The following is a 25107-nucleotide window of genomic DNA, read 5'->3' on the forward strand; positions in this document are numbered from 1 at the left end:
AATTTAATTAATTTACATATTTTCTTTACTTCTTAGGCATTAGCTATGGGAATGATGACAGAATATTATCATTATATCTTTACTACTTTGGTAAGTAATTTTAGCACAAATTAAGACTGGTGTTGTAAGTGTATTGTTATGACTGTTATTAATAACTAAGAGTTTTTGAGTGAGAAGTGGTTCTTTGGGGGCTATAGTTATCAGTGAGAAGTAATAACTTTTTATTATAAACTGGTGGGTTTGGTGTAATGTTGTATCAGGAATCAATATATTCAATGTCTGAGTTTGATATTGCTTTAAATGCTCTTCAAAAGTAATGGAAAGTCTTCAAATTTGTTTTCAGAGAAATGAATTGTTTAAGAAAAATATAAATTCTTTTGCCATTATCTCAGTTCCATTCACCTTAGGAAAATCACGTTAAGTGAAACTAACTTTTAAATAGATTAAATCTGCTATCCTTTTATGGTGTAAGTTGGGTTAGATTTTTTTTAAATCAAGATAGTTTAATATTCCTATTGATATCTTCACATATCCACCAAGCTAATTTTCCTTAATATGCACAAAATCTCAGCTTCACCCTTGCACTAAACCTACTTACTCTGAGCCTTATTTCCTTAGCAGTGCATTATCCTGGTTTTCCTGTGTGTATGAGATTACTCTCTCTCTCTCTTATGACTTGTAGCCCAGTCATCCACCAACTATGTGTATATTTCCTCGTTTAGGGCTCTTATGCTATCATCACCACGATCAAATAAGATGTCAGCCAACTGCCCTTTATAAAGGACAGAACTGTCCCAATAAACTCTGAAACTTGGTCGAGTAAATAGCAGCAATAGGCTGAATTTATATTATAGTTAATGATATTAAAACATCTTTATTCCTGGTAAATCTCATTCTAACTTGAACAATTCATAGTATTAAAATCCCTTAAAGTTACTTCAGCCTTTTTTCAGAATAAACAACAATCTTGCAAAATGCAGATTTTAGGAATTAGAAAACTGAAGCTGGTAGTTAAAATGCTAGGACAAGATCATTTACTCACTGTGTGGTAGAAATTGGATGCCATTGAACTCAAGCCTTTGGACTGTGTCTTACAAGCTCTTCACGCACAGTGGGTTGACAACATGTTGGTTTGGGTTGATTTGACTGCCTGGGAACCTCTTATGTACGTGATAAAATATTACTACTAAAAAAGTTTGGCAGACTTAGAAGTCAAATTGTAGCCCATAAAATATAACTGGCTGTTATAACATGGTTAGTTTATTAAGCAGATGTTTATCTAATCCCCTTATATGAATGTTGGATTAACTACCATAATATACTTAATTGGATTTGGAAAATTGTTCTAGTGTTATATTTAGGTGATAAAGTATATGAGGCTTTTTCTTTTTGAGTAAATAGATAATGTGTTTTTTTCCACATAATATTAAATCAATTCTCAATCATAGAATACACAGACTTGGAAAGGCTGACTTTTACTTGTGTTTAGAATGGATGGTATAGTATTTTAATGCTGGAACTTTGTTTAGTTTCTTTTTGGGATAAACATGCCAAAGATTGGGTAAATAATTAGATACTTGATGTTTGAATGGAAAGAGTATGCATTTCAGAATGTTCCTTCCACTTTCCATTGAATATATTTATTTGTTCATACTTGTCTTTTGTGTGCCCTGATCTGTTTGCAAAAGGAAAACAATTTAAATATTTAAAATATATACAACAAATGTATAGAATTTTAACATATAGATATAGCAAGTAGGCTACATGCTACAATTAAGGTGAAGATTGAGCATGAGTTTTTAAAAATTTCATTGGAAATTATTAACCATTATTTATGTAGTATTTACATTAGCTTTTTTTTGTTAGTAAAGGTGTATTGTAGATAATCAATCAGAAAAGGGTACATATTTCTATGGCCTTCATACATGATAGCTCTTGACTGATGTTAACATTCAGACCAGAGGCTGAGGAAATGTCGGTGAAATCACAGTTTTTTCCCTGGCGTATTGTATTCTCTCAAAGGAGAAACTTGTATCTGATGTGGAATACCAATTAAAGAGCTTAAAAAAATTCTTGGAGAAAGAGGAATTAAAAGATAATGAAGAAATTGAGTCTTTTGAAGTCCCCTCACATGTCAGAAGCAGCCCCATTCCAAACGCCTCCTCCTTCTTTCATTTCCAACTCATACTTTCATGTCCTGACCCTAAATGCCTAGGTTTTCAAATTACCAAAGCCTAAAGCAACAACGTTATAGAACGCAGTTGTAGTTTGTGGAAGTGTATTAAATGCATATCAGAATGCTCATTTCCTACTAAAAGCTCTTCATCCTGATAAAAAAATTCATCACTTTTTAATTATCACTACCACCAACTGTTTATACATAACCAAGTATTTCAAAAGGAAAGAATGACATAGATACTTCTTCCCACTGGAAGTTCAAACACAAGCGGTTTTGTTTTAAGATCAATAGGGTTATTGAAATGTGTTGACAAGTGTGCAATAAAACATTCTAATTTGCAGCTGTTCTATTAATAAAAGTAAAAACATACTTTTAAGTTATCTGTACTTGTAAAATAGTAGTCATGAGTTATGTTTGCATCATTAATTCTAAGGGAATGCCTCTAACTTGCTCAAAATTATCTTATTGGCATTGTGCTTTGTAGCACTTTTTTTCTAATTGAGTTATACTGTTCATCAAAATAAAATAGTGTTCCTCATTAGGGTATTTGCACTGGAGACATTACAAATATAATGAACTGAGAAGTACTAATTCCAGGTTTTGTGTCAAATTTAATACTTCCTTTTATATGTAAAGCTTCAAGCTTTACAATTGCAAGCATTCAACTAATAGCTTTTTTATCAAGAGAATTGGTTCAGAAATTCCTTCAGTAATCACTAATCTTCTGTTAACCACAGAGAAAAGGTTTAGTCTGACCCAATTCGATTGTTATATGAATTGTATATGCTAATTTCCCATTACTTTATATATTTTTCTCACTTGTCTTTTTTACAGTAGGCATTTCAACTATGCATGCATGTATGCATTTCATTAATAATATTTAAAATTAATTTAATTAATTTACATATTTTCTTTACTTCTTAGGCATTAGCTATGGGAATGATGACAGAATATTATCATTATATCTTTACTACTTTGGTAAGTAATTTTAGCACAAATTAAGACTGGTGTTGTAAGTGTATTGTTATGACTGTTATTAATAACTAAGAGTTTTTGAGTGAGAAGTGGTTCTTTGGGGGCTATAGTTATCAGTGAGAAGTAATAACTTTTTATTATAAACTGGTGGGTTTGGTGTAATGTTGTATCAGGAATCAATATATTCAATGTCTGAGTTTGATATTGCTTTAAATGCTCTTCAAAAGTAATGGAAAGTCTTCAAATTTGTTTTCAGAGAAATGAATTGTTTAAGAAAAATATAAATTCTTTTGCCATTATCTCAGTTCCATTCACCTTAGGAAAATCACGTTAAGTGAAACTAACTTTTAAATAGATTAAATCTGCTATCCTTTTATGGTGTAAGTTGGGTTAGATTTTTTTTAAATCAAGATAGTTTAATATTCCTATTGATATCTTCACATATCCACCAAGCTAATTTTCCTTAATATGCACAAAATCTCAGCTTCACCCTTGCACTAAACCTACTTACTCTGAGCCTTATTTCCTTAGCAGTGCATTATCCTGGTTTTCCTGTGTGTATGAGATTACTCTCTCTCTCTCTTATGACTTGTAGCCCAGTCATCCACCAACTATGTGTATATTTCCTCGTTTAGGGCGTCATCTGATTTTCTTCTCTATTTTTTTATATTATGTGTAATGAACTTCAATTATTGTTTTTGTTCAAATGAGATCTAGATATTCACCTGCATATTACTGAATTAAATATGGATCCTTACCTGAAATATTTTATTGTTGTTTCATTGAGATAATTACAATATACCTAAAATAAATATGTCCTGTTATTGTTAGGTTCTGTTCAGTCCGTTTTCATTTAGAGCGACCCTGCAAACAAAAAACGAAATACTTCCTGGTGGTGAGCTACCCTCACAGCTGTTGCTATCTCAGAGTCAATTATTGTGACCACATAACGTCATGACCAAGACGTTACTCCGTCTCGTTGAGGGTCTTCATCTTTTCCCCTGACCCTCTGCTTTATGAGCATTTTGGCAGAACTTCCAAGGTAGATTTACCTGCACTCCCGTCAGCCTATGGTATATTCAATATTCTTCTCTTAATAGTATAATTCAAATGCATCAATTCCTCTTCATCTGTCTGAAGCATGTGTTAAATTGACCCTTCCTCTTGACTTCTTTCAAAACTGCCATGTCTCTGAGTCTTTCTGAATCATCAACAAAATCCTATTGACTTTTGTCAGATACACATTCTCCATGCTCACAATATCAGTCTAACCAGTGATCCATTTCTGTTCACTTAAATGCTTTCTCATTCCTGTCTTTACTCCCATTGCTGATGTTCTTAAGTGCCTCTGAATTGGTTCCAACTCATAGCAAGCCTCTGCACAACAAAACAAAACGTACTCCTGCTGCAGCCTGCACCTTCCTCCCAGTCATTGTTATGTTTGAGCCTATTGCTGCAGCCACTGTGTCCATCCATCTCCTTGACACGCTTCTTCTTTTTCACTGACTGTCTACTTTATCAATCATGACATCCCTTCCCCAGGACTGGTCTCTCCTGATGACAAGTCTAAAGCAGGTGAGACTAAGTCTTGCCCTTCTGTCTTATAAGGAGCATTTTCCTTGTACTTGTCTGTAGACAGATTTGTTCATTCTTCTGGAAATGCACTGTACTTTAAGTATTCTCTGACAATACTATAACTCAAATGCATCCATTCTTCTTCAGTTTTCCGTATACCGTGTCCATCTTTTACATGAATATGAGGCAGTGGAAAAGATCATGGGTTGGATCAGGCACAACTTAATGACACCCTTGCCCTTCAAACACTTTAAAGAGATCTTGTGTTGCAGATTTACCCAATGCAATATGTCATTTTACTTACTCATACAAATATTAAAACGCTTGCTCTGAGAAATATTGAAAGGCCCAACTAAATCAAGTAACTCAGATTTAGATGATGCACTATTAGTTTCTATGATAGCATCTCTCTTTTCCAATGGAGATGCTTCATGCAGAAGCCTTTAACTTACAAATGTGACTTTCTATGTTGCATCTCTACCTTTCTTTCACCCAGGTGTCATATTGTAGCCTGTAAGAAACTCAGTGATCAACAGGCGGGCAGAGAGAAAGTGGGCACCTTCTCTCATCAGCAGAGTATTTGTCACTGCTGTTGCAGCTCAGCTCTGTCATAATCATACGATTTGGAGAATATTAAACTATATCTCAACAAGGAAAGACAGAGTATTCTGGTTTAAAATATATTTAAACTCATAAGGTTGCAATTATAGATCTCTTGTAGCTTGCTTTTAATATAACTTCCCATTTTCTTTACTACTATACTCTTTTATGAATTCTCTTTTACGGCCAAACAGATCGAGATAAGCACCCCAAGTAGGTTTATGTTTTCTAATTTATGTGTCTTTTATACACTCTTAGAATCTTCGCCATTCTTCTTTTTGACCTTCTAAAGTCAGTGTGGCCATTCGATAATGGCAGCTAGGAACCATCTGCTGTGTGAGTTTATCCTGGCTGTTAGAATTGAAAATGATCTTCCTTGCTTTTCCCTCTTCTTACATTCATTACTTCTACCCATTACTGCTAAGCATATATGACCATGCTTTATATGACATTCCTGAAACATGTCTCTTTGTCTGTATTTTAAAAAATGGAAAATATACTTCAAGTTTCCTTGTATTTTTCATATTAAGGATCATGGCTCAGATCAATGCCAGCTGCTTGCCACAGCATTTTATTCCCAGTACCTGGACTAGTGCAGCTGTCTGCATCAGGGCCCAGTAGTAACCCGGATCAACAGCATTCATGTTGCCCTGGTGTTCCATATTTTTCTTAAGATCTGAGGGTTAACTAATTTTAGCTTGAAAGAGGGAAGCAGTTCCACATACTGCATCTCCTCCTGGGGACACCTTCCTTCTCTGATAGTGTTGGTCTTCTGGGGAAATACACACACACACACACACACACACACACACACACACACACACACGGTACTCACTGCATATATCCTGGAAAGAGCATCAGCAATCTTAAGGTCTAATGTGTTATTTGGGGAAAATTGTTGAGTAGGATAAAAGAAAATGAACTACAAAGTTCCTGTAACCCCAAACACCATGCTTTTGCTTCATTTTTTAATCTAATATTCATAGCCAGTTTCTTTAAACACACAGACTGACACCACAGCAAAGCAAAATAATAATTAGCTAGTCAACATATCCATTCAAAGCTGTTTATGTCAGTTAAAAGTAAATTATTAAATTTAAAGTGTAAATGCTAAGAGCCAACTAGCCTCAGCACAGTGAAGGCAGGCTATTGAGGAGAATGCGTTCCCTTAGTGTAGTGTGGCTATTTTGTATACATACAAGCATATGTTTGTATTGGCAAAGTAAGAGGAGAGTCTATATGAGTGGTGGTGATTTGTCACATTTAACATCACTTGATGCACAATGGTGTTTTAGCTAGCTCTTCCAAAGGAAACAAAAATAAGTGGCTATTTCAATAATGCACAACTGTGACTATACCCTGCTGACAGTAAGACATCGGTTTTTGTCTTTCAGGACCTCTTCGCTCTCGATGTGGAGCCCTACCGATACAGTGGTGTTAACATGACAGGGTTTCGAATATTAAATACAGAAAATACCCAAGTTTCCTCTATCATCGAAAAGTGGTCCATGGAACGGTTGCAGGCACCTCCAAAACCTGATTCAGGTTTGCTGGATGGATTTATGACGGTATGAATCCCTATTGAAAACTCAGCTCATATCTTTCTAAGTAGTCATGCATAAGTCATTAAGTCCTTGGGATATAAACTCTGTTTGTTTTGATATTAAAAGTATGCCATCAGATGATTACTGTACACAGCTCTATTAACAAATATTCAAGTTAAATTTGTATGGCAAATTTATTTGAGAGTTTCAACAAAATATCTCAAAACTTTCAATCATTGTTGGAATGATTGAAATGTAGAGATTGTTTTCCCCCTAAAATTAATTAGTGCCATATATAGGACAATTGGCTACTGAAGATATTAACTGGACATTCTTCTAGGGGAGTGCTTTTTACTGTGGTGGTTTCTGATAACGATAGTGTATGGATGACTGATGTCCCACGAAAATTTTCCTGGAACTTATTCCCTCTTTAATACTTAAGACTAACCAATTACCATGTGCCTATTTCAAGTGTTACTCTAATTCTAGAAAATAGATTTACTGAATATATTGTAAGAAGGGTACAATTTTGTACATTTTAACCTTTATTTGCTTATTACTAGCACTGACCAATGGAAATCTGAGGTGCCTAGGTGGTTGCTACCTTGAAAACAAAAAGAAAGTGATGATACAAATCAATGTAATTAGTTTTATTTAATCCATGGAATCAAAAATAATATTAAATTTGCCCCAGCAAGATTTTGAGAATCAAATATTTTGCATGGTTTCCCTTCATAGTCTTTGAAAGACTTTGAAATGTGTTTGATACTTAGAAGCACCTCTCCGTTCATCCTGCTTGCTTTCAGCACGTCTCAGTTCAGCTAGTTACCGTCCGAGGGGCTCACATGTGTCCGGGGGCTTCCTTGTGAAATGCACTGTCTTCAAGTCACTTCTCACATGGACAGCGCGGCGACGCCCCTGTGGCTTTCTGACACGACACATCTTCGGAGAGTAAAACCCTCAGTGTTCTTCCTTGGAGTGGTTTTGAACAGCTGCCTTCAGGATTAATTCCCAATTGTGTAATCCAATATACCAACGAGGCTACCTAGGACAAGACAAATTTATCCTACGTAGGCAAATCATAAGTGCTTAATATGAACTCATTAAATTTATATTCTATAAACCAAATTATCTCAAAAATTCGCCAGACTGTCTACTACTTGGGCAATCTGAACATTTCTTAAGTCATTACAACCTGCTTTTAATGGAGTAATTTGAAAGGGAAACATTATAAACATGGATATCCTCTATGCATCCTCTATAGAAAATGTGTTTCTAAACAGGGAATCCAGGACAGGTAAACCCCTCAGGACCAATAATGAGAGTGGCTGGACCAGGAAGGGGAGGGGAGGGTGGGGGGAAAAGGGGAACTGATAACAATGATCTACATCTAACCCCATACCTGGGGGCGGACAACAGTAAGATATAATGTCAATGTAAGATATGAAAAAATAATAGTAATTTATAAATTTTCAAGGATTGTGAGCCAGGGAGGGTGGGGGAGGGAGGGGGAGAAACGAGGAGCTGAGACGAAACCTCAAGTAGAAAGCAAATGTTTTGAGAATGATGATGGCAACAAATATATAAATGTGCTTGACACAATGGATGGATGGATGGATGATGATAAGAGTTGTATGAGCCCGCGATTAAAGGATTAAAAAAATCTGTTTCTATTATCATTGTAAACTTTACATTAATTGTTTCTATGAGGGCTCAAAGGGTATCACTTTTATATGGTGGTGCAAAAGATAATTTTTTTTTCTTTAAAACAAGATTTAGTAAATATAAAATCTTACCTAACTACTTTGATACTCTGTATTGCATTTTAACTATCATCCCCTAAAATGAAGGTTTTCCTAAATACTATTAATTTATATAGACTGCTAGATACAGAAAAAATATGTAGTATTTCAGTTTCTTACCAATAAAGTAGAGATCTTGGAAAGCTATGACTTCCATAAATGGATCAAAAAGAAAGGGTGTAGGTAATATTTTTCTCTAGTTAACAATACATAGTAAGCATTTTTTTAAGTCACTAAGTGATTGTGAAAAAAATAAGGCTATTTCTATCTTGAGTGGAGTCTGAAAATTAAAAAGATTCTAGTTTGAAAAGAAAAGAATTATAGCCTGCCATTGAAGAATTGGCAACATTTCTTTCAGTCGATTCATGATATCTCATTGTTTATGTATCTTTTGTTTTTAGCTCTCCCATCCCCCTTATTTTTTCCCCCTTCGCATGATCCCATAAAGAAATGGGATTATCAGCAAAATCCCTAATGCTTGGAGCAAGACCTATTATTATCAGTATCATAGTCATTTGTCACTATGTAAGATCATAGTGCTTATACTTTCACATTCTTTCTTTATGTTTGAGCTATAAAAGGAAACAATGAATCCGAATCAGACGTATTTTTCTCTGGCTGAGTTAGCACCTCAATTGACCTCTGGATTAACTCCTTATTAGCCTGTGACCACAGGATGCAAGAGCAGGACTCCCGACACCTGGTTCTGAGATCTTTGGCTTCAGACTACTAAAAACATCAACTTTAAAGTCCCTCAGTAACATTTTTCTTCTGCTAACCAATTACATAGATGCGCATCTGAACTGGTCAAGGTGGAAGGAACGAAGCCTAACCTCATTTCTTCACAGATCGTTCACTTGCCATTATGTCCCCTTGATTTTGCCTTTCCATCTGCCCCCAAGCTCCCTCCTCCCCCTCTAAGCCTTCTTATAAGAACCTTTCTCTACTTTGAATTCTTATTCAGCACTCCCATATGTTGATGGCCCTAGGAGTGTAGAAGGTCCTGTTCCGAATGAATTACTTGCACTGGAGTGTCAACGGAGAGTCGTAATGTGGAAGAAAGATCGAAGTCCATAAAGATTGCAGTCAATAGAAATACCCATGGTGCTCAGATCTCCTCTGTAATACAAGTACTTGGCATGAGGCAGAATCAATTCAACCGCAAAGGGTAAATGGGCAGGGATAGAGCCCTTCAGCGAGCATTAGCATCACCCACACACTCATAAACGGATGGCATTTCCATTCGTTTTCTACCTAAACGTTGTCAACCCTCTTCTCGATGCATGGGTGCTGCAGGGTAGGAATTCATGGTTTTGAAGCTGTTAGAAATTGAACCCAATTATATTTATTACTGATTTGTTCTAACAATCTCAATTCATGAGACTCTAAAACCTTAGCTTAACATATCAAAAGGATGGCTAGATCCCAGCAGTCCTTTCTAGTGCTCCCAATATACTTGTGCATGTTAATAAGAAAGGAATCCTTATCATCCAATAGTGTACAACTACTATTTTTATTGTGCTGTTGTATAACATTACACATACTTTTTAGTAGTTTATATTTACAACACAATGTATGGTTCTGTAGTTGACATTTATAACACAAATTATTATGGTCATTATGATGACCATGGGGAGATTATGGTTTTAACAAATCTAAACGCCTAAGCTAACAATTATTTATCTCCATTTGTTTCATCTCATCACATCCAAAAAATCCTCAAGCACTGTCAATTCCACTGTCTCAATCATTCTCTCTGACATACTTATCATCCCCAGAACGATGTCTTGTTAAGGCTCTCTCATAACATCTCCCCTGGGAGGTGCAAGATGCCTCACTGAAGCTCCCAGTCTCACCAGCTTTCTCTGGGATCCACCTGTTTGCTGTCCTGACGGGTCCAGATCTATGCTAGGACTCGCCCTTGTACCAGATGAAATCTAAGCTGATTTGCCAAGTCCACAGGCCCTCGATGATCTGCCTACTTTTCTAGCTTCTTACTTACCTGCCCTGTGCTTCCGGTTCACTCACCTCACTGAGTGCACCACACACCTCGGTCCCCTGTCTGTACCATCTGCCTTCATTCCGGTGACCATCACATTTTAAGGTTCACATTCCATACTCGTCTTTTAAGTTACAGACCATCTGTTACCTTGTCTGTGAATTCTCTGAGTCCCCAAGACTGTGTACACGTGTGCTTCTCCTTTGATTCACTTACGTCTAACCTGATGTTATAATTTAATAGTTTATCATTTTAATATTTCCTACTGGACTATAAACTCATTCCAGACTTGGCCTGTGGCTCATCATCCTGGAATTCTCTGCATGTAGCTTAATTCTAGGGCCCTAGTGACATGATGGGTCAGACAGGGCACTGCTCACCTCAAGGTCAGTCGATTGAAACTATCAGCTGTTCCTCAGAGGACGGGTGAAACTTTCTACCTCTGGAAAGATTTTGCAGTCTTGGAAACCTGCAATGGTGAGGTTCTGCTCTCTTCCCGTAGGGTAAATATGAAGCATAATCTACTTGATAGCAGTACTTAAAAACATTTCTTTGAGGCAGTGACTAGTGCAAAGTAGGTGCTCATAATAAATAATGCCTGATGGGATAATGTGTATCATTCATTTCACTCAGATTATCCCTATGGTCCAATCATTAGACCTCTCATTTCCCCCAATATATTATAGCACGTTTTTATTTGCCTACCTTTGCTATATTATCAAGATACTCAATCAATTAGAAAATACAATTAAGCCAGTGTCAATTATTTGTTAGAGAGAACCTTAAAAGGCAAAATCTGAGAAACACGTTTTTATTAAATAGTGATAGTTTAGTGTGAGCGAGAAGAGTAGTTTCTCATGTAAGAAAAGTGGGAGCATCTTTATGTGAGTCTTTTTATGCTTAAATTATAATATCTCCCTAACAATTACTTTTTGCACAACAGACCAAATTTTTAAATTTACTTCATTATTTGATTATATTAAATTGATCTTGTATGGACATCTCACCACAAGGCTCCAGTTCACGTCTGCCCTCTGCTATGTAAGGACTTCCCTTGTAGGCAGTCGGTGAATAGGACAATGGAGAAATAAAGGATGTCCAAACAGGATCTTATTAACTGTGAGAACTGTAAGTCTGTCCTTGCTGCTGTCTGCTTATCTTAAATAGTTGTAGCTGCTCTCTTTGATTCGGCTGAAATGAAAATAAATAAAAGAGCTCTCCGGACAGTGTTTCTAACTCACCATTTTTAATCAATAAGGACTTTTTTGAAAATGGTGGTTTTACTGCGTATTCCATGCAGATACTAGAAGAAAAGCCTTAACAAGTAAGACAGCAGAGTCCACTGTGCCGGCGCTCATCAGCGCTTAGTGGGCACGTGCTGTCCTGCAGGCCCCCTCGCCAGGGATCCTGGATTTGGGGGTGAAGAAAACGCCTGCAGGTCTTCACAACACGGAGAGAATTCAGAGAAGCAGAAGATACTGAATGCCTTACGGGTCAGATCTCCCATCTTTGTTGGGATAAAAATCATAGTCAAACCTTGACTGTTACCATCAATTTGGTATTGTTTCCATTGATTTCTTCAAAATTCCTCATCTTTGGTGCTCTTTTGTGAAAGCAGGAAGCAGATGTGTATTTGCCAGGGATTGTACATAATCGCTTTTTATTTTGTTGAAAAATATGTACCGTTTCACAAAATCTATCACCATAACTGCTAGTTTTATTCCTATCTTTGTGACATAAAAGCGTTCTGAGTTAAATGCAATGAAACCTGACAGAGACATTTGTACAGCACATTTCAGAACAGAAGTCATCGAGGCACTGCACTCGGTGCATTTACATGTGACTGATTTACGAATGGTAATAGGACACAGATTTTGTGCGTTGAATCAAAGAGTGACACTTGTTTTCTTCACTGTACATACTTATTCTACACCCCTGGTGGCATGGTGAGTTACAAACGGGATTGCTAACTTCAAGGTCAGCAGTTCGAAACCACCCGTTGCTCCATGGGGAAAGATGTAGTTTTTACCCTGTTAACGCGTTGCACTCTCGGAAACCCTACAGAAGCAGTTACTCTCTGCTTTCTAGGGCCACTAGGAGTCAGAAATAAATGAGTGAGTTGTTTTGTTGTGTTTTGAGTCATATGCTTATATGGATGTAAATATAAATAATTTTTGAGATAACCTAACAAATATCATTTTTTCAGTAGCATAGAGCATTATACTTACTTGCTTTTGCTCACTGACAGATGAAATAATCAGCAATTATCTAAAGTTGATAAACAAATGAAGTTTCCATTTTAAGTAATGGTTCCATTCAAGAAAAATGGCAGTTGCAATGAAACATTCAGGTCAAAATTTTAAATTTTTCACGTGGATAAAACAAGGTGTATCAGGAGACTTTTTATTTTCCCGTCTACTCTAAAAAGCAAAATTTATCTTCGAAGATATGCTCTAAGACTATATCATACAGATTTATAAAGGATAGACACAATTTTGCTTACCCATTTCCCTCCCCCAGCTTCTTTAAGTTTATTTCATATTTATCAAGTAGAAGTAGCATATGGGTAAAATCTGCCACAGATGGCGGGAAGGTGTCTAGGTAGACAGACATGTGTGTAATTAAGGAAGAAAAAGCCTTGGAGGACAGTTGAGGTCACCAGGAGGAGGAAATGGTTAATTACGTAACAGGAGAACAAGCCCTGTGTGTTAGAGTCGACCTATAGAAACCTTCTGTGAGGTCGGACTCCATCTATGGACGGGAGCGCCACGGTAGAACTGTCAACAACTGGGAATAAATGCAACTATGAAGAAACAAAAGGCCACATGTGTTATAGAGATAACTAGACAAAAACTTCAGAGAGTAAAAGGAAGGCACAATGCAATCAGAATACAGGGTAGTCAAGATAATATGCTTTGACCTTTTTTATGGAGGCTGGCACTCGCTTTAGGATGAGCATAACAGAAAGTTTGACTTAATCATGGGTATCATTGGTGAGAAGAATGTCTTGGAAACAATGGGACATAAAGCTGGAATAGATTTTTATGAATTAATGAATTGACAGTTATAAATGTGCACCATTTAACATGTAAAAATTCAAGATAGTAAAATACAGTGTGTCGCTTGTTGGAATTATTGTTACAGGCAGTGATGATAGAACTGAGCCCTACAGACAGCACAGAATTATATGACTCTGATAAATATTTGTAATAGGCCGCAGAGCTGATAAGAGATATTAATTATTAAATTCTAGAACACTGTCTTCACTGGCTCAGTAGGATAAGCGTTGGGCTGCTGACTGCAAGGTTAGCCAGTTCAAACCCACCAGCTGCTTTGCAGAAGAACGCTCAGGTGGTCTTGATTCCATAAAGCTTCAGAAACCATATACAGGGTTGCTATGATTCTGAAATGAATTTATGGCACTTCTGTTTTTTTAATGAAATATTTTGACAATTCTAATGTTTAAACTAATGCTTTGTTTTTTAATCTCCACTGAAGAAATAATAGATTTATTTCTAAAATGTACAAAACATGTTTTCTTCATGAGTTTTTATCACTCAGGAAAAATATGCAGCTCTGTGCTAGATGTGCTATTTTCAAGAAATGGATAGACTTAGAGTAGACTGGTGATAATTATCAGTGAAATTACTACTTCCTGTATTAGTTCCATTTAAAAAAGTGTTCAGAGAAATTGTATAATCTTTCAATTCCATGTTACCACAAAATAATTACTTTTCCGATTTGATTTTAACTCCTTACCTCTCCCAGTTACTTAAATGTAATGCCAAGTAAAAGATCCCTTGATCTGTCATCTTCCATAAAATTTATGCTTCATGCAAGTACTTTTATTTATGAGTACATGTATTTTAATAAAAAATATGTAATATGTAATATTTTATTATTTATATTTATTCATATTGATTTTAGGCTCTTGTGGATAAGGAATTATGTATTACTTATATCTCATATTTATTTATTTACTGGAAAGCACTACTGACTATAACATTAATTGGGTGTATATTCTTTATAATATGTGGCCTCAGGGAACTAAATATGTATAAGAACCCAGAAGTAGATTTTGTTATTAAATATTAGCTATCAGATACTTATTAATTTTTTTATTAATTTTCATGTAATATAATTAACTTTAGATTTAACTAATATCAAATTCAGTATTTCTGAACAAATCTAACACATTTTCCCTCCTACCCACTGAGATTTATAGCAATCAAATTACAACATAATTCAATGTGCAGTATATGAAAATATACATTTAAAATGGTAAGAGCTGGAAAATAAACCAAGAGTTTGACATAATATAAATTGCTATTATATGTGTCATATCTCTGAGTTTTTACATATAAACTTATGCCACACCAGATATATTCTTTTTTGCTTTCAGTATTCTACCAGTACAGAAATCCAGATGTGTGCATTGTCCAAATTATTGATTACTTGACTGTGTTATTAGAAATAGAAGCATAAAGCATAGGGTTGTTAATTATGTACTATTCTAATTTGGCAGTTACATAGTACTGTAATTTAGTGGTCATGTACTGATGAAGTCATCTTCCATTTCGCGGTCTCATATGGTCTTCTTTCATTTTTGCACCTTGTATTTGGAAACTAACCACATCGATCAGTGAAGAGTTGATGTAGTAAATACTCGATGTGTGGGAATGGAGTCTTAAATGATGAGCTCTATCAGAACAGTTTTAAATGTGCTACTTTAGTGATATATTCCTATGTAAAAGTATGTAAATCTAGTTAGATGTATATGCAAATGGTATGTGCTATATATTTTCCCCAAAAGGCCAGTCCACTTACTTATAAGATTAAGATGCTGATGATTGGAAACAAAAAAGAAATGGGTTTTTACTTAGTTTTTCAAATGTTAATTAAAGAAACGATGGAGTATATTCTATTTATACTTCAGGCCAAGGGCTCTGCAGTCAGAAGAACTGAAATTTGAAACCCAAGTGTACTTACTGTTTCATATCTCAAATTTTCCTCATTATCTAAAACTTTTGAGCAGCAGATACCTGTCATTCTACTCAGTTCACATAGTAATGGTTATATTACAGCACCATGGTGAAGATGAAATGCATCATTTTGATGCGCTCACGTGTACTACCTGGCACTTCATAGATGCAACAGGGATGGTGTCCATTTACTCTAAAACAAACACCATTTCTGTCCCTTAGTTTAAGTAAGTGCTAATTCTCTTCAAAGTAAAGTTCACCACTCTGCATGAGTCTTCTGATGTTCTGTTTGTACAAATGTGAAAATTAAATAAGAAAACAACAATGTAAACATGACATTTTACAAACACTAAGAGTTTATGAGTGTAATTGCTTAGTTCAATTGACTGTATGAAATTAGGTTAAAAGTGAGTAGGAATCATACCTAATTTTAGTATGAAATCAATTAAATTAACATTTAAAGGATTAATTTTAAGTGTAACCTATGTGATTCTGTGATTTAAAGGCCTAAGATGTGGCCAAAGATCTATTGTGATGCGTTCATCTTCAAGATAAACTCTGCCAACAGACTTTAAATCCACATTAATAAGTCAAAAGAATATCGCAGATAAAATAAAATGAAGAGTTTTAGGGTGAATTTGCCTAAGGGATATTAGGAATTCTCTCACTTTATTATGCAGAGAGGAAATATTATGTTGATCTTTCATTTGCCTTTCTAAAAGATTTCATAAATATTTTATTCATTAATCTTCCAAATACCCTGTGACCAAATTGAACTAGAAGGGAAAAGTAAAGTTATTAAACAGACACAGATATTAAAATGGTACCAAATCAGTACTTCATAAAAAATTATTGGTTTATTCTTTTTCATTCACTAATCCTCCAAGTATTTATTATACTCCTACTATATGCAATGTGTGATATTAAGCCATGTTTGTAATAAAGATATAGACAGTAGACAAGAATATAATTTTTATCTTATATATGATCTATGATGTGGAAGAATGATTAATATACTAAAGAAAATGAAACAGAGCTTTAAATATATATTTTTTTAATTCTAACAATGTATATATGTAGAAAATAATGTTCAGTTAGAGTTTATCCACTTCATTTATTAGGTTTTAATGCTTGTCTGTCAGTTTGTCATACTGTGGTGGCTGTGTATTCCTGCGAAGCTGCAAGCTATATTATTACATGTCACTGGTATCGCCAATACCAGCAGGGTAACCTCAAGTGAGCAGATTTCATCCGAGCTTCCAGGTTAAGAACAATGAAGAAGGACTTCGCTTCCCACTTCAGAGGAAGGAGCCACTGAAAACCTTATGCAGAGCTTCGAAACACTGTCTGATACTGAAGGCTTAATGGATGGAAGTCAGAGATAGTGCCAGTGGTGGGCCCCTCAGGTAGGGCCCTCAAAATATGATGTAGGAGGAATTGGTTTCTGAGTGGAGTTCACTATGGTGACGTGAGTTGAGTAAAGTCTATGGGAGTAGAAGCTTTGGGATTTTCATTTTCTGATGGGCCACAATTCAAGATAAGGTGCAACAGCTGCAAAACTCTACTAAACATCAGAACTTGGAATATGGGAAGTATGAATCTAGAAACGCATAACGATCAATATCCTAGCTAATAGTGAGCTGAAACAGACTGGTATTAGCCATTTTGAAACAGAAAATCCTATGATTTATTATGCCATCAATAACAAAATCAAGAGGAATGGCAGAAATTCAATGTAAAGAAGGGCATTGCAAAATTAATCATGAAATGCAGTTGTTGTCTGTGATAGGATTATATATACCCACCTTCAAGGAAATCCAATCAGTATACAATTAATCAAATTTATGCACCAACCAAAAAATACAGTTTTGAAGAAATTGAAGAATTCTACCAATGACTTCGCTGGGAAATTGATCAATATGCAATCAAAATGTGTTGTTAATTATTAATGCTTAGGCAAAAGTTGGAAACAAAGAGGAAGGAACAATGGTTGGAAAATATGGACTTGTGATGGAAATGAAGCTGGGGATTGCAAAGTAGAATTTTTCTAAACCAACCACTTGTTCGTAGCAAATATCTTTTTCAACAACACAAATCAACACTAAACACATGGACTTCTCTAGTTGAACATAGAAATCAATTTGACTACATCTGTGGGAAGAAACAATGGAAAAGCCCAACATTAGCAACTAAAACCAGGCCAGGGGCTGACTGTGGAACAGATCATAATTTATGGATACTGCTAAAAAAAAAAAATTAAATCCATGAGAACCAAAATACCACCTGAATTTCAAGAACATCTCAAAAACAGATTGTATGCATTGAACACTAATGACAGATGACCTGATAAGCTATGGGAAGACATTAAGACCACTCATGAAGAAAGCACAAAAGGTCATTAAAAAGACAGGAAAGAAAGTAAATATCAAAATGGATGTCAGAAGAGACTCTGAAATTTGCTCTTAATCATAGAGTAGCTAAAGCAAATGGAATGAATAAGGAAGTCACAGAGCTGAGTAGAAAATTTCAAAGGGCAACTCGAGAAGACAAAGCCAAATATTATAAAGAAATGTCCAAAGACCTAGAATTAGAAAACCCAAAAGGGAATAACACACTCAGCATATCTTAAACTGAAAGAACTCAAGGAAAAAAAAATTCAAACTTTGTATTGCAATTTTGAAAAGTTCCGTAGAAAAATATTGATGAGGCAGGAAGCCTCAAAAGAAAATGGGTACAATCCATGGAATCACTGTACGGAAAAATAACTAGTAGACAGTCCAACATTTCAGGATGTAGCACATGAGCAGAAACCAATGGTGCTGAAAGAAGTTCAGGGCACACTGAAAACATTAATTAAAAACAAGGCTCTAGAAATTGTGGGAGTGCCAACTGAAATGTTTCAACGAGCTGATTACGCATTAGAAGCACTCAGTCGTTGATGCCAGGAAATGTGAAAGACAGCTACTTGGCCAACTGACTGGATGAGATCTGTATTTATACCCATTCCAAAGAAAGGTGATCCAAAAGACTATTTAAAGTATCTAGAACGATGTCATTGATATCACATGCCAGTAACATGTTTCTGAAGATCCCCCAACAATGTTTGCAATCAGATATTGGCAGGGCGCTGCCAGAGGTTTAGGCCAGATACAGGGGAGGATGTGGAACAAGGGATATCATTGCTGCTAACAGATGGATCTTGGCTGAAAGCAGAGGATATAAAAAATATATTGTCTAGTGTCTTATTGACCATGCCAAGGTATCAGACTATATGGATCATAAACTATAGATAACCTTGAGGAGAATGGGAATTTCAGTATACTTTTTGTGCTTAGGCAGAACTTGTACATGGGTCAAGAGGAGGTTGTGGGAAACAAGGGAATATTGCATGGTTTAAAATCAGGGCTGTATACTCTCACCATACTTATTTAATCCATATGCTGTATACTCTTACCATCCTTATTCAATCCAAAATCATCAGAGAAGATGGATTATGTGAAGAAGGGTGTGGCATCAAGATTGGAGGAAGGCTTACTAATAACCTGGGATATACAAATGACAACATTGCTTGCTGAATGTGAGGAAAATGTGAAGCACTTGCTGGTGCAGATCAAGGATTGCAGCCTTCAGTCTGGATTATAACTCAATGATAGGAAGACCCAAATCCTCACAACTGAACCAATGGGTAACATCATGATAAATGGAGAAAAGATTGAAGTGGTCAAAGATTTTGCCTTGTTCGGATCCACAATCAATGCTCATGGAAGCAGCAGTTAAGAGATCAAAATATGAGCTGCATTAGATAAATCTGCTGCATGAGACTCCTTTAGAGTATTGAAAAGCAAAGAGGTTAATTTGAGGACTAGAGTGCCCTGGCCCAAGCCATGGTTTCTTTAATTGCTTCATGTTCATATGAAAGTTTGACATTGAGTAAAAAAATACCAAACCAAAGAAGAATTCATTCATTTTGATTGTGTTCCTGGAGAAGAATGTTGAAGGGCCATGGACTGTCAATAGACAAACCTATCTGACAAGGAGGAGGTACGGCCAGGTGCTCCTTAGAGGCAGCACTCTCATCTCATATACGGTGGGCATGTTGCCGGGAGAGACCAGTCCCTGGAGAAGGACATCGTGTTCGGTAGAGTGGAGGGGCGGTGAACAAGAGGAAGGTCTTCAGTGAGATGGACTGACACTGTTGCTGCAGCAAGGGGCCCAGGCAGAGGAACCACGGGGATGATGCTGCAGGGCCTGGCAGGGTTTCCTTCTGCCCTTATGTGCGTAAGGTTACTGTGGATTGTAACCGACTTGATGGCACCTAAGAGCACCCTTACATTATTGATTAGGTTGTAAATATAATATGATGTCAAGTAAAATTACACCTGGAAAATATTATATGTCCAGTTAACAGGAAGAACAGTTTCTCTTTCCTTTTAAGTTCTTCAATGAGCAACGTTAAAAAAACCCACCTTCCTGGGGTAAGTCCAAGAAGCTAAGAGAATTGATCAGGTTCACTGATGCAATGACAGACTCCACTGTGAGAAGTTCAAGCTGGTGAATTACATAGACGTTAACCTGATTCAAGCCGGTGAATCACATAGCGGCTGACAGGTTTGTGGCACTTTAGAAAGTACCAGCTGTCCTGGAGTTTCTGTCAGTGCTAAATTCCCGCTGCAAGTGTGGCTGCCAAATGCTTGGTTCTGTCTACTACTGCTCGGTTTCTTTGGGCCAGAGGCCATTTTTCCCAATTGTCCTCTCACTCCTGTCTGCTCACACACCACAAGAATCAGCGTGACAATGACCCGGGCTCCTGCCTTTCCTGTTTTCACTCTCCAGCTCTAGGTTAAAGCCTGCAGTTGTGAGCCTGCTGAGAACTTACAGAAGGAGCCTTTCCCCCAAACCATGCCTGCCAGCTCATTTGTAAATTGTGCCCTTTTTGGACTGGGGATCATTTTATTCCACCTGACCTCTCATGGGCAGCTTACATTCAAACTTCATTGTCTTGCATCTAAGAGACTCTTTGACATTTTTGCAAACAAATCTATGTTGTCTAGCAACTTTCAATCTCGAAGTATTAATGAGTCAGGGAGAGAGTGGATGTTTGTAAACCCAGATGTGCTGTTGCAAAGGACCCTGTGGGGACATTGCAGAGTGGTACTTCGTAGACGTCAATAAAAAAGGGTTACTTGATGGAAGTAGAGAACCTGGAGCAAGATAATTTATCTTATCACTTAACACAGCACTGAAGTCATAGTAATTATTATTTTAGTATAGCCAAATACCAAACACCCCTGTGACAGTTGCTAAAAGTATGGTACTCTGCTGTAATTGATAACTAAAATGTGGAGGACAGAGTGCTTAGCTGAATCCTGAATGTGGATTTAAATCTAAAATAACTTCTTTTAAAAGGCACAGATGCATGCAAGAACGCCATGTCGGAGAGAATGGGGAAACTGCTCCATTCACTTTTTAGACTGGAAGAATGGGATAAAATCAATGGTCACCGTGCTAGTGGCATACTGGCCTACAGACTGAGTTGAAAACCACAAAGTTAGCAGATCGAAACCAGCAGCTGCTCCAGGTGATAAAAAAGGCTTTTTACACTCAGGAAGAGTCACCGTCTCAGAAAAACAAAGGAGCGGTTCTAGTCTGGCCTATGGGACCAGTAAGAGTCCGAATGGACCGGAGGGCAGTGAGTGTATTGACACTTCCTGCACATGACGGAGCCTGTGGTAGTTAGGCGTCGTGTGGTGTTGACAGCACACATGCCTAACCTGAAGTGGTGGTAAGGGGGAAAGGAGCAACCGAAAGTTGCACACGATAGCATTGCTGCTCCTGGAGTGATGCCTGATCTCACTTTTCAAAAATGGGCAAAACTATTCCAGCCTCCTTGGACGTGCTTTAGTTTTCTAGGGCTGCCCTCACAAAACACCACAAAGTTGGGTACACTTAAAGAACAGAACGATCTTCTTCACAGTTCTAGAGGAATCCAACTTAGGGGCTCAGTCTGTCCAGTTGGGGAAGGCCTTTGAGAGAGGACTGTTCTGTGCTTCTTTTCTAGTTGCAGTTGACAATCCTCAGCTTTAGTTGTTTCTGTGTTTAGATCTGTCGCTTCTTTTCCACTTGGGTTCTTCACCCTGGGCATAGCTCATTCACTGTGCTTCCCTCCCTTGTAGAAGGCACCGTGCAAAAGCAATCAGGATCGGTACCCACCTTCCTCAAGTAGGCCTCCCTCAATATAACTGACCACATTTGCACAAAAGATGATTCCATTTCTTAAGCAACCAGTTTGATTTATTTTGTTTCTAGACACCGTTTAAGATGTATCAGGCCATATGCTCACCCCCTTCATAGACTAGAACCTGAGCAGTATTTTTGGCAACGATGAAAGTTCAAGAATTTAAATAGTGTTAAATGCCAGTTAAAGATCGACTGAATCTTTTAATGCCTTGGTTTCTCAGTAGTCATACCCAAACAGCCTGATAATTCACACCAAACATGCCTGGAATCGTGGGAATATACCTTAGGAAAGAGACATTAATTTTAGTTCTGTTTCTGGCTTTTAAGCAAAATATTATTCTTACTAAATGTTACTTTTACAATCAAGTTCTTGCACTCCACTCTAAGCCCTTAAATATTTATTCCTCTCCCCAAATCCTTTACTTTATCAAAGGGAAAAGGGAAATGAATAAGTGATAAATTAAAGACTGTGAAATACCTTTTAAAATATGAACTTCTCTAGCCTCCAACTCAGGTGCATATAAATTTAACTGACAAAAACCTTGCACAGTCTTTTAGATAGGAGAGTGTGACAGACTAAAATTTCATTTTAAGTGAAATGGAATCAGTCAACACTGTAATGCAAAGGACAGATGTTATCTCTATGCTTTTAAAAGAATTGTGTAATTTGAATATTTAGTATTTGATTTTATTGTATAGTTATATATGTACTATAGATATTTATAAAATACAAAAACATACAACATAAAAAAATAAAATTATACCTGAAAGTACTAAGTCAAGGCAATGATAAATACCAGTTTGGAGACAGGAGAAGCTTTTGAATCTAATCTAATTTCATAATTCCACCACTGCTCTGTATCTACTGGCTAAAATATACTAATTGATGCCTGAAAGCTCATGGCAGACAGGCTGCTTTGCCCTTTGTATTCCCTTATGTAGAGCCAGGAGTGTTGCTTCCAAAATCAGCTTATCCTTGTTGTATTTATTATTTTAATTAAATATTTCAATTAAATGTTACAGAAACTAATAAAGTGCAAGGGGAAAACTGGAAACTAAGACAAATTCATTGGTAAGACATGATGAAGGCAACAATGATATATATATATACATATAATTTAGTGTAAGTGAGACATTTCTATAATGTTAATTCTGCACAGTAGTTCCTATTGCACTTAAAAGAAACTGAAGCAGGAAATCATGGGTAATCCATTAGGCTTGGGGCTTCTGCAGAACTGGAGAGAAATTCCCATCAGTGAACCCATGAAAGGGGCCTTGGCTCTACTTTAATGTATATAAGGATATATTTACAATTAGATGTTTAATAGTAAAATGAAATATTAAAATATATGTGCTTCAAAAAACCATCTTAATTAACTGGCTAAATATTAGTTGTGATTGTTTCGGAATAGAGGCCATTTGTATATTTATATCTACCAATTCTTTTGAGCTATGTACATATTTCATAAAATAACATCATATAATATAGGCATATATTTTGTATAATGTTTTCTTAAAGTGATAGTAATATTCATTTTAAATCATCTGTGAAGCATAATCCTGTTCTTGAATTAAAGATTCTATGGTAAACCAGATAAAGTTCCTGCCCTAATCCAGTTTACTTTCTCTTTGGTCCTCCTTGTAAGTTTGGGTTTTTATGTAATTGCAATGGGAGCCCTGGAGCACTGTAACCAGGGAGGGATGGGCTTGGATTTGGAACCTGAGCTGGTCTCTGTGGCTTCTGTGTAGGGAGCAGGAGTGAAAGTGTTTGGAGCTTCAGCCCTTTTAGTAAGGCTGGTGAGCGATAATGGTGACTTGGTTTCAGGGTTCAGCAACCAAGTGACCTGTGAAGAATGATTGAATCTAAAATATGTATAATTTGGGTGATGTTAACAGGATTTGGAAAAAGAGAATCCAGGAGTTTGTGGTAGTTGCTATAAGTGTCTGGCCTATATTCCTGACTTTATGGTTCAGGGCCTCACAGAAGGTTTATAACACTTTCTAGAAAGATGCTCTGATCACATATCTACCATCCAGGAAATACTGGAGCGTCAAGTACTCCCTCACCCCACCTCACTCCCTCTCACCACCCACCCCACCCCTACACATACATAACCCAGTGAAGTGAAGGCCTCAATCAGTGACTGACTGGGGATGGTCTTTTACAAATCCCATTCACTCCGCTTTAGAGTGAGATAATGCTGAAATATGCATTCTGTAACCCTTTTCAAAATGTCTTTGTGGGTTCCTGCTCTACTCATGCCCTGTAGTAACTAGCTGAATGATTTACTATTTCCCTACTCTCCATTTCTTCTTTACTTGTTTTATTAGCTTTTCCTAGAAATTCCAAATAAATGACTTGTGCTTGAACCGGTCTCAGGGGCCGCTTCTGTGCAAACCCACACTGTGGCAAGGCTTTTAAGTCTTGGAGGTGCACTGACATTGATAGAAGTGGTGAAGAACAGTGAAGAAGCTAATTTGAGAATGCAAACTATCAGCGTTTGATACACACTAAAATTTCCTGTTAAACATTCAAATAGAGATGCTCTGTTCACTAATAGGCATTCAATCAATATTTTTTGAATGAAATAATGGATGATTTGGGAAATTATTTTGAGATGGTATATATTTTAAGAGTTTGAAACTCAGGTTGAAGATTATGATGGGAGGTTATATTTTCGAAGCCTCCACACCTGCATAACTTTTGAAGCCAAAGGACTGGAAAGGGCATTTAAGCATACAGTTTGAATAGAGAATTAAGAAGTGTCAAGGACTGACCTTAAAGTGAAGAAGAAAAGAGGTAGTAACCAGAAACTATGTTTGAAAAGAGATGTACACTAAATTAGAAAGAAAAAAAAGAACAATAATTGGATCTTATGGAAGTCTAGAGAAAAGAGTATTTTTACAAGGTTGGAGTGATCAATTGTGCAATGAGTGTCATTAACATTCTTTGAAAGTGGATGGATTGGAGAAAGAATCATTTGGATTTGGCAACAAAATGTTGGACTCTTAAGCAAATCTTTTTTCATATGAGTGATGAGAATGATGTGGGGTGTGAAAGTGGATGTTTCAAGTCTAATTAGCTATTTCAAAAAAATTCAATGTTAGGCTATCAGAGAATTGCAGTAGGATTTGAAGGTGTTCATGGAGTTAAGGAGAAGTTGAAATATTGCAGTACTAACCTTTGAACAGTGGAAGACGACCTATTTTTTTT

General features: G+C 36.5%; 1 protein-coding gene across 1 annotated transcript in view; it reads left to right on the top strand.

The window, feature by feature from the left end:
• Positions 1-25107, top strand: part of GRIK2 (glutamate ionotropic receptor kainate type subunit 2) — a 754527-nt gene that overhangs the window by 324081 nt on the left and 405339 nt on the right. Inside the window, exons 5-6 of the mRNA XM_004710894.2 lie at positions 37-90; positions 6724-6897. Coding sequence (XP_004710951.1) covers positions 37-90; positions 6724-6897 — 228 coding nt within the window. The remainder of the gene's footprint in view (positions 1-36; positions 91-6723; positions 6898-25107) is intronic.

This window comes from Echinops telfairi, unplaced genomic scaffold (genome assembly GCF_000313985.2).
Source record: "Echinops telfairi isolate 266 unplaced genomic scaffold, ASM31398v2 ScPeMD7_3533;HRSCAF=4204_0, whole genome shotgun sequence".
Taxonomy (NCBI): domain Eukaryota; kingdom Metazoa; phylum Chordata; class Mammalia; order Afrosoricida; family Tenrecidae; genus Echinops; species Echinops telfairi.